Raw genomic sequence first — 10,959 nt, forward strand, 5'->3', positions numbered from 1 at the left:
TCTTTATTGTACATCTGGCTCTGCCTTCATTTCGAGCATATAACCTGTCTAACTTTTCCACGAAGTAAACGTTTTGGTAAATTGATAGCATTAGTCGCCATGTTGAGGTTAAAATGGATAATGAAATATCTATAATTATTTCATTTTTTCCCGTTTTTGGTACAAAATGTACCAGAGCCAGATACATTAGCATGTGTGTTTTAATCGTGGAAAAGGAAATTTTATTCTATGCAATTAATACGAAGTAATTAGTAACCAACAAATATGATATTTTTGTCGATAAAACAGACGGCTTAAGCATCCTCTTAAACACAATTAATTTACGTATTTCTTATTTTTTGTTTCGTCTCGTATAAGACACGCGGTGTCAACCTGTTCGGAACGGATTTCGCGGTTATATCGCTATTTATATTTATACTTATATTTATATTAAGGTTAAATTTTAATATGTTGCTGCAAATTCCTTTTTATGCGCAGCACGTGCGGCGGAAGCGGTTTTGAATCATGTGACATTTTGCTGCTGCTGCTGCGTGCTGCGTATTTAGAACATATGCTACATAAAAAAATTAAATTTAATAAATGAATTGAATTTAATAAATTTACACCTCTATAGTTTTCTGACGTCCTCCACTAAATCTGTAATAAATACCAGTTCCTGTTCCTTATGCACAGCATCACCGCTATAACTAAATGACTCGATCCATCCTAAAGTATTTATTTCTGCCATTTCGTCTAAAATATTAAATTAATATAATTGGTGTTGCATAAAAGAAGGAAGATATATTTAAATAATTTAATAATGATTTAGATAAAACCAATTAATTTGATTTATTAAATTTTTAAGAATGTTTAATACGTACAATAGTAGCAAAAAGTTAAAGGACTGATTTTTACGCGTATGCTCTTCTCATATAGTTTGAGTAATAAGGATTGTGCAGAATGTTATCATTTATTCAGAACTAGAGCACAGAAATGCTTCTGTTGCTTTTTTCCTTATAGAATTTTCGAATTCTATGGCCAAATCTAACCAAAAAATTCAAATTAAAATCCTTATAACTTTGGATTGCTTCAGTGAATCGACTCCGGCTTGATTCTGTCCCTCGGAAATTTTCACAAACTCTGAAGTGATCACTTTTCTATATTAATGTTTATAGTCCATGCATTGCAGAATGTTATTATTTATTTAGAACTAGAGCGCAGAAATGCTTCTGTTGTTTTTTTCCTGAGAATTTTTGAATTCTATGGTCAAATTTAACCAAAAAATTCAAATTAAAATCCTTATAACTTTGGATTGCTTCAGTGAATCGAATGCTCCGGCTTTTGTCTTAAGTCTTTCAACATATATAAGAACAATCTGTAAAATTTTTGTTAAATTCTCATTAATTTAAAAATTCTGTAGGTATAGAATATAAAAATTGTATACCTAAGAATTTTTAATACCTAAGAATTGTATACCTAGAATTTTTAAAATAATGGGAATTTAACAAAAATTTTACAGATTGTTCTTATATATGTTGAAAGACTTAAGACAAAAGCCGGAGTCGATTCACTGAAGCAATCCAAAGTTATAAGGATTTTAATTGAATTTTTGGTTAGATTTGGCCATAGAATTCGAAAATTCTCAGGAAAAAAGCAACAGAAGCATTTCTGCGCTCTAGTTCTGAATAAATGATAACATTCTGCACAATCCTTATTACTCAAACTATATGAGAAGAGCATATTCGTCAAAATCAGTCCTTTAACTTTTTGCTACTATTGTAGCCTGTAGGTACCAAACATTCTAAGGCTCCCTAAGGTTACGTACGAAAAGGCACCTTGAAAGTTGGCGCCAACTCTCGCGGCGGTCGTCTTCGAAAATTTGAAATCCGCGAGCCGATTGGCTGTCTCCTGTCGCGCCGCGCCGCATGGCGCTGCGATCTCGTCGGCAGTCGGCACATGCTCGCGCAATCAGCGCAATTGCTCCACTAGCCTGCTCCACCGACCCTCCCGCGATCGATGGTTATGTATGTACGTACGCGCGGTTATGCGTCGCGGATGACGATAATTACAATTTCCTCGCGTAATTGGTTTCACGACGATCATTAGGTATGCGCTGACCTCGAGCAGAGAGGCACTTCTCGCACGCGTGATTCGTTTTTATCGACGGCGAGAACGGAAAAAAACTCCGGTGGCGCGAGCCACCGTGTTACGCAGCAATATCGTCACGAGTCATCCGCGGTTATCTGGCACGACACGACGGGACAGGTCCGAGGGGATCGTAAATGAGACCGAATGAACTGATCGCGCTCCGTACCGAGGGATTCGTAACAGCGTCGCGAGCGAACGATGTACACGTGGAAGCTGACCGGTCATGCTCTCAGAAGGATCAACACCGGCTGTTACGGCTGCGGTGACGGCGGTAGGTTAGCGCTCGTTCTGCAACACTGCGGCGGCCCGAGGACGCAGGGTCGCGGCAAATTCGGCAGCTACCGCAGGAGGATAAGCTCGTGGTTTCGGGAGCAGGGCACGCAGGTGGCCCAGGCCTGCAAGAGGCAGTTCGAGTTCGTGGCGGCCCAGCGGATCAGGCGGTACATACAGATATTCCACCTCTACACGAGGATATGGGACGAGGTGGCACTGAGGGAGTTCATGCGCCTGTGGAGGCTCAGACTCGCTAGAAACGCCAAGAACTTCCTGATAAGCGCGGCCGGCGTGAGCGTGTACAACTGGGATCGCGACAGGATAAGCGACGAAGAGATTAATAGGTAAGGTAAACGTATCAGTGACTGAACGTGTATCTATAGCTGAACAAGTACACAAAAATTTATTTTTAAATGTTTTTTTTTGTATTATAATTTAATTGTAATCTTTAAATATTTTTACAATTAAATTTTGATATTACAATAAAAAAAGTATTTGAGATTAATAAATTTTGTGTACGTGTTCAGATATAGATATATGTTCAGCCACTGGTACATTTACCTTACAGTTGCGAGAAGTGCTTGGCAGGAAACAAGAGATACAATATTATTCCCAAATAATCCTTCTCGACGCTTCTTGTTGCAGGTATAACAGTGAGATCGAAGGAATTTATAGATTACGAGACTCTACAGTGGTCTGCACAAAGTGTAATTTGCGTATCATTATCGACACTGTACAGCCTGATGTGAAATACTGTAAATGTAGTGGAGTCCAGTCTCCCGCCGCTTCTAATGAAGACTGTAGGTTTTTCTTTTATCAAATATTAAACATTGGACGTGTCCAAGCTGACAAAAGTGAAAGCAGTTAGCCAGTTCACTGAACTGATTGAATACAATTGGTTCTTATAAATTCAATTAACCGCATTCAATTGCTCGGCGAGCAGGCTAGCAGCTCGTTCAGCTTGAATACGACCCATTGAAACGTTACATTTATATATTTATATCTGCTTTTGTGTTATATATAATATACAAAATATGTACAGCAGGTGGCTGGCAACCTTTTATCGAGCGTCAGGATATGTTAATATGGAGGAAAATAGAGCCTGGTTCCGGTGGATTATTTGCTTATAAAGTTTACGGTACATTCTCCGATGTTACTGCCGAAGATTTTCTGCAAGTACAAATCGACGTAGATTATAGAAAGCAATGGGATCCGACTGCTCAAGAGTTACAGATTATTGAGACTGATCCAAAGTCCGAATCATCTGTTAATCGTAGTACTGATGTTATCCATTGGGAAATGATCTGGCCTGTAGGTGTAATATATATTTTTTGGACGAATTTTTTCAATTGATGATTCAATAATTCGTTAATTTGCATTTGTGCAGAAATTATTTTCTAACAGAGATTACGTGTATCAACGACGATGGGTCATGGATGGAGAGAAGGGACTTGTAGTCATTGTCAGTCGAGTGACGGAACATCCGAATATACCAGAAAGGCGGGGAATTTATAGGTATATTAAAGAATTTAATATAATTAATTTAATATAATATTCAAGAGTTCATATTAAAATATATGCATACGAAAAATCATTAAATCAATTTATCTCAACTATTTCTGTTATATTTTGTTAATAATAATTTATATTTTGAAACGATTTATTTTAATATTACTTTAACTGAGCATTTGACCTTTTAGAATTAAATGTTCAAAATAAGAGAAAAATTCTCATTTTCTTTTTTGTCAAATTAAATAATTAATAATTATGTAATATTGAACTATGTTAATGTCAATGAATAATTAATAATTTAATGTCTATGTAACAGAGTCAAGACATATTGGTCATACATGGTGATAAAGCCGTATACCGAATTTCACGAGCCAGGCATTGAGTTTGGGCTTACTTACTTTGATGATCCTGGAGTCGCTGTACCATCTGCTGTCACTGCTTGGGTAGCACTGAGAGGTTTGGCGCAATTATAAAATAAATTATAAAATTCTTTTTAATGCATTTGTAATAACAATAATTATAACAATTTACCTTAGGTTTACCAGACTTTCTAATTCGCATGAGAGAGGCCTCAAAGAAATACCAAAAATATAAACTGATGAAGAAAAATGCACCTGACGGTCTCACTTTATCTGAAGAGGACGTTTCCAAGGAGCAAATCGAAGTAGAAGATAAGTTAAAAAACGATAAGACATTGACGAAAGATCATAAAGATCAACAGGACGATTCTACTAATGATTCTACTAACAAGTTGGATCTAACACATGGTGTACAGCAAGAAGATGACTTGGCGGAAAGTGAAAATAAGGATGCCACTACTGCACCCAAAGAACAGCAAGGTTTACTACATTATTTCTATCTTACGAAATTATTTGCATTTTTGGATCTTTGACAAATAGATTTAATGAAGTAACTTTTGGCTAGTAGATGTTTTAACATGATTTCGCGCATGGAGGAAACAATAATCCGCCAGTAAAACTATAAAACAGATTCATGGATGACATAGTGGAACAAGTGATATTTTATTAACGTATATTGGATGATATGATTTCATAGACAATAAGAATGAAATTGTGTGAATATAACAACTATTCAACTTTTTTTTTTAATGGTATGGTTTCCATTTTTTATAAAAAGGAGAAACAAAAATACTAAGCAAGAAGTGAGACTGATTAGGTATGTCCATCGCCTTTAGTCCATTTATTCATCAAAAATTTGCATTATTATGTGTCGTAATGAACAAAGAGCAAGCAGAATGTATTCTGATTTTTAAGATTGTTGAAACGTAATATGTTGAGAGCTACTTAAATTTGAAAATTTATGTAGCAAAAAAATATTTGTACAAAGCAAATTGAATTTATTATATCTCTACATAGTATGAGACATATAAGAGATATTTGTATAATGTATATAATTATGCAGGGTACAACTAAAAGTTAAGCTAAACTTTAGGGGCACAGTTTTCACATCTTGAAGATGAAAAACTTTTCTTTTAGCTATTGCTAAATATTAAACATATGCCTATTTGACTTTAAGTACAAAAAATATACACTAATTGAGCTAAAAGAAAAAAACTTTTAATGAGCAGTTCAATCAGAAGAATATGTACAAGATGTACTAAAAGATAAAACAAGACATCTTGTGTGCGCCACGAAAAACCTAATAGGTACGAATATTAATAGACTCTCAATATATACAGTTTTATTTTATAAATTTATTTATAATTGTAGTAAAACATTCCTAAATTTTGTTTATTAATCAATATTAAGGGGATCCTGGAGGGATAACCGAATTCTATATGACATTGTCAGTTTAACGACGATTTATGTATATATATTTATAGATATTAATGTAGTAACGTGTAGTAATGTGTTTGTGTTTACTACCATATCAATATCGCTTACATACATCGTAAAAAATTTTCGTATATAGGTTTCGCGAAAATTAGATATCTAAATCTAATTCTAAGAATTTAATATAGTTTCTTCATATAATCTATTAAATTAACCATCGTTTTAAGTACAAATTACAGAGTTTTTATATCAAGCACATGTCATGACTTGACGGCTCTAAACTCACGCCGGCCATATAGTGCTAAGAAATGATAAAGTCTGAATTACAAAAATTTTTTTCGTTTTCGGTATAAACTCCGGGCACCCGACATTAATGCATATACTTTAATTCTGGAACAGGAATTCCAAATCTATTAAAGTAATATGTTAAATTTATTAAAGAAAACCCTATACAAAAATTATTGCATTTAATCGGTAAAACAGACATATCTCCAGGATAATGATCCCTTTAATAACGTTAATTAATACATTGAATGATACATCACTGCATGTAACATAAATCTATTTGTCAAATCATAGACATTTATGAAAAAATTGTTGAAATATGACGTTGCAGTATGGAAGAATAATGATACATTCGCATAATGGTGCAAGACACAAAATTACGCTTAGATTTTGCATGTACAGTCCATTGGATTCATCTAATTTGTTGTTGGTTTATATAACTTATTCAATATCCTTTAGGCGATGGTGTTCAAATCTCATGTCATTAAGTATAATGTATATCTGTGGAGAATTTCTTTGTGCGAAGAATTTTCTCTGTGAACAGAACTGCCAGTAACTTTTAAGTATGAACAGTAAAAGACAGCCTTATGAGATGGAAATGCAGATAAAATTTGTGAATTACAGAAATTTAAGCAAATCTTCTCAATAAATGTATTTTTATCAACAGTATTAAAACTTCTCAATGACACGAAATTTTACCTATCACTATCTAAGAGATATTGGATAAGTTCCAGTGTTAAATGTATATTAACTTTTAGAGGATGGAAGAGAATTCAGGCCCGGTTTCACAAATGATAGATTAACTTTAATTTCGGTTTAACTTACTGTTTATCTGTTTCCAATTCTTAGATTAGAAAAAAATAAAGTGAATTGAACTTCGGTTAAATCGACTTAACCATGAAACCAAGTTTTAATTTTAATACTTACAGTTTTTCCTTGAGTAAGATTTATTATATTCATTATATTCCTAGCTTAAAAATGTAACAGTTTCAGATTCACTATAGTGACTTCTCGTCCTGTAAAGATTAATACATTCTAATGTACTATATCAAATGTTATTTTAATGATATATATTGAATTAAAAAATATATTAATTTAAATATACTGAATGCCTATGCGAGCCGATACAGGTGTTAATAATTTTTATTGTTACGATATCCAACCACATACAAACTGCGCACCTCCCACTTGAAAGAGGATTCTTATAGATGCATATTAGCATCAAAAGATATTAAATTGCTCTTCAATTTAATTCGTTACAAGTGGATTCCGACTTCATGTAAGAACTGTGTTTCAAGACCGACAAAAATTATGGCGCGCAGTTTGTGATTGGATATTGTAACAATAACAATTATTACACACCCGTATCGGCTCGCATAGGCATTATTTTAGTATATTTGATTTAATCTTACGAACCTAATTCCTTCAAATTAAATTTATATTAATTTAATTAATGTTATTAATCTTGATTAATAAATTTTAAGAATGTTTACTACAATTATAAATAAATTTATGGAACAAAACTGTACTGATAATATTACATTCGTAATTATATTGAATTTTTCGTGGCGCACAAGATGTCTTGTTTTATCTTTTAGTGCACCCTGTACATCTTTTGACTATCTGATTGTGAATCGCTCACACAATACTACAGTTCACTAGATGCATCTAGAGACATTCATATTATTGAAATATTTGTGCATTCTAAAGTCCATTAAAGTGTTGCAACCCTTTTGTGACCAATTGTACATGTATCAAATATGAATTTATATCAAAAAATTTCAGTGTTCTGATGTTATATTTTTTTATGTATATAATATGCAATATTAATAATATGCAATATATAAGTATACAAATATATCTTAAGTGTTTTGTATTGTATATATATGTATGCATAATGTAAATATAGATACTTTATGCGTATAATATATATATATATATATATATGTATATATTTTATATGTATAAAAATAGAGTATTGTCACACTTTTCGAAAGTGTATAAGGTATGATCATAAATCATGAATATATGAATATGAAAATTATTATAAAAGTAATAATTTTCATAGAATGTCATGTAAATAAATTATGTGTTAATCACATGATGTTAATAATAAATAATAATGTTGTTTATATCCATTTCTTGTAAATATATAACATGTTACATATCTTTTTTTTTATTACTTGTCAATGTAATAAAACTTTATGAAAGGGCATTATAGAGAGGCATGCTTAAAAAATAAATTTATTGAGAAACAATCAAAAGCGTTTATAAATATTTTTTATACAAATTATACATTTATATGCTTATAAAAGCATATTTAGTAATTTTTACATCGTCTCTGTATCTTCATCATATTGTTGCCCGGGACACAAAAGTAGATCACCTTCTACGTCCAACTTAAAAAGAATTTCTTCCGGTAAGCTTTTCGGTATAGATGAAAAATCCCAGCAGTCCGGATCGTGACATCTTTGATATATCTTTTTTGTGTTCAAATCCACAATCCAGTATACATTGTTGCTTTTATGGTGCCTGCCAATATTTTCACAGTATCTGTAAAATAATGTAAAAGTATTATGCACTGTCTTTTTACAGTAGCAAGATGTATATAAAAATAAAAACTAACAACTTTGATTACATATTACCTGTTACCGTAAACTTCGTATCTCAGTGTTTTGGTTTTATCAGAATATTTAGCAATGCGTATCTTGCCAGGATCGATGAGACTGCGAATGTGACTATCTATTTCAGGATATGGCGAGCTCTCGCCATCATTTTCATTAACAGATCGTTTTGGTATACTTGAATAAAGTTTAGCTTTCACGTCACTTCGATTAAGAAATTCGAGCAAAATTAAATTCTGCTTGTTTGGAAAGTACGATATCAAGGAATCCAGAAAGATCCCCAGTTCCTTCTCCCTGCATTTATTCACTGTATTGTGCACGCAGTCCATGGATACTGTTAGATACGATTGCTTTCCCCATTTGGTGGACAGATATATTCGAAAATGTCTGTTTTTCGTGTAGACACCATTGTCGACAAACAATTTTTCGCCGTGCTGCGTCTTCACAAGCATTTCCTCGATGTCTGCTTTGTCAAAGTGATCTAAAATTCCATGTGTCGGCGTATCCGACCTCAAGTAAAGCAGCATGTCATTGTATATAGTTTTGATAAACTTTCCGACGTGCGAATAATCCTTAAAAGCCATATCCTTCATAGTAAAAATCACGTGTCTGCTGAATTTGTTACTGGATGTAGAATCTAGTATTAAGAAGTTACTTCTATCACACAACAGGTGATAATGATTGAGTAAGTATGCCCTTATGATATCTATCAGTGTCCTGGTCATGCGTGGTCCATTGCAAAGTGGATTTAATTCGATTGGGTATTCCAAGTCCAGATATAACCAACAGGGCGAATCTTTCGGTATTATCTGTTAAATTTATAATAATTTTCTATAGGCTTATACATACATTCTTTATACATATACATTACTGAAAATGCATTAAAATATATTATTTACAACTTAATTTCTGCTACAAATGTGATTCACAATATTTAATAAAACTATATATTAAATATTTTAAAATACTTCTTGTGACTGTATATATTAATTATACATGACACAATGTAAATTTTGTATCATAAAAGCACATGTTTATATATTGAATTATGTCCTAAATTTTCTACAAATTTATGTAATTATGACCTATTTGTATTCAACAAGCAAAAACTAGAATCTTCGTGAAATTAAAAAATTGACTGATGGGAGAAAAGATTGTTTATTATTGGAAACTTATCATCCAAAGCCGACCAAAGCATACTTTCTTTTCCACATCCAAGGAAAAAACCTAAATTTCTTCTTTTTTCCATTAGTAAGTATAGACGGAATTATAGATATGCTCACCTCGTATGAACATCTCTCTTCTGGCGGTTTGACTTTGTAATACCACCAATAGACCTCCGGATGAGCGACGACGAATCTGCGACTGCCGTCGCTGGGCCGCTGGTACACGAACGTGCATAGCGTGTCGGTTTTCGTGCTGTGTTCGGAAGCCGCGGCCAGCGCGTCAGCCTGTTTGTGAAACTCCTCCCAGTATTGAGTCGGGCCCAGTATGTGCGACGGCATGACCCGGTACATTTTCACCCAGCAAACGTTGGATTTTGATGGTGATCGCTTTTGTACCTTGCCACCGTAAAATCTACTCGGGCAAATTGGTTCCATTTCGATCGACGATCAATGGACTCCGATCTAAGGGACAATTTGTCTCAATCACGGTTGTTTCATTACGATTTCAGGTGTGCGACATTGTCTTTCATGATGTAAACATATTGTACGATGATATTCGGAACAGCTGATCTAAACTAGCAGTTTCCCGCCAATTTCGCGTCAGCTGATGGTCGCTACGGTCGTTCACGATGACGACGGAGTTTTGCGCACGATGGCGGTAATTCAAAGGCGTGAAATGAAAACACAGGATTAATTATGTACATTGCAGGCACCGACGATCGAGATACTAATATTAAAGTTCCGAACAAATTTTCGTGGCCATCAAAGGGGCTCAAGGAATCCGGAGATAATTGAAGAATGCACGAGGACCGACAGCCTTACGGGAGTTAGTGTGGCTGTTTAGTAATTGCTAAAATTTAAGCAATTAGTTAATAATATAACATTAATTTTATAATTTATTAATAGATCAATATAAAATAAGAGCAATATAATTAATAAGATCAATATAATTAATAAGATTAATATAATTATAATAAGATCAATATAATTAACCCATACAGCACCGAAAGATTATAGAAACATTACATAAATTTTACATTGAAACATTGTAATATTGCATGGAAATTGCGAAATATTTCTACAATGTTATTGCAAGCTTGCAGCAACGTTGAAATGTCCGCCTTCAGAAATATTGCAATACAATGTTGCAACAACATTAAAATAGATCGGAAGAGCACA

General features: G+C 33.4%; 2 protein-coding genes across 4 annotated transcripts; one reads left to right on the plus strand and one right to left on the minus strand.

Moving 5' to 3' along the window:
• Positions 1-1,998: 1,998 nt before the first annotated feature.
• LOC105448854 (stAR-related lipid transfer protein 7, mitochondrial-like) lies at positions 1,999-7,448 on the plus strand. 3 transcript variants are annotated; one of them, XM_011687699.1, is made up of 7 exons: positions 1,999-2,744; positions 3,046-3,200; positions 3,443-3,711; positions 3,788-3,915; positions 4,229-4,368; positions 4,449-4,751; positions 4,840-7,448. In XM_011687699.1, the coding sequence occupies exons 1-7, from the start codon at positions 2,326-2,328 to the stop codon at positions 4,851-4,853; spliced, it is 1,428 nt and encodes a 475-aa protein (XP_011686001.1). In that variant the 5' UTR covers positions 1,999-2,325; the 3' UTR covers positions 4,854-7,448. The 3 variants fall into 3 exon arrangements, with proteins under 3 accessions (XP_011686001.1, XP_011685983.1, XP_011685992.1); XM_011687681.1 differs by having other exon boundaries at positions 4,449-7,448; XM_011687690.1 differs by having other exon boundaries at positions 3,446-3,711; positions 4,449-7,448.
• An 802-nt stretch (positions 7,449-8,250) lies between these two features.
• Positions 8,251-10,375, minus strand: LOC105448871 (DNA-directed primase/polymerase protein-like). Its single transcript, XM_011687713.1, has 3 exons — positions 9,898-10,375; positions 8,636-9,423; positions 8,251-8,543 (listed from the first exon to the last, which is right to left on the minus strand). The coding sequence occupies exons 1-3, from the start codon at positions 10,213-10,215 to the stop codon at positions 8,321-8,323; spliced, it is 1,329 nt and encodes a 442-aa protein (XP_011686015.1). The 5' UTR covers positions 10,216-10,375; the 3' UTR covers positions 8,251-8,320.
• Between the last annotated feature and the right edge of the window lie 584 nt (positions 10,376-10,959).

Source organism: Wasmannia auropunctata, unplaced genomic scaffold (genome assembly GCF_000956235.1).
Source record: "Wasmannia auropunctata unplaced genomic scaffold, wasmannia.A_1.0 LD336111.1, whole genome shotgun sequence".
Classification (NCBI taxonomy): domain Eukaryota; kingdom Metazoa; phylum Arthropoda; class Insecta; order Hymenoptera; family Formicidae; genus Wasmannia; species Wasmannia auropunctata.

Coding starts and splice junctions, on each gene's coding strand:
- LOC105448854 (XM_011687681.1), top strand. CDS start 2,326: ATGTACACGTGGAAGCTGACCGGTCATGCTCTCAGAAGGATCAACACC. Junction 2,745..3,045: donor AGCGACGAAGAGATTAATAG/GTAAGGTAAACG, acceptor TTCTTGTTGCAG/GTATAACAGTGAGATCGAAG. Junction 3,201..3,442: donor CGCCGCTTCTAATGAAGACT/GTAGGTTTTTCT, acceptor AAATATGTACAG/CAGGTGGCTGGCAACCTTTT.
- LOC105448871 (XM_011687713.1), bottom strand. CDS start 10,215: ATGGAACCAATTTGCCCGAGTAGATTTTACGGTGGCAAGGTACAAAAG. Junction 9,424..9,897: donor AAGAGAGATGTTCATACGAG/GTGAGCATATCT, acceptor TAAATTTAACAG/ATAATACCGAAAGATTCGCC. Junction 8,544..8,635: donor TACGAAGTTTACGGTAACAG/GTAATATGTAAT, acceptor ATTATTTTACAG/ATACTGTGAAAATATTGGCA.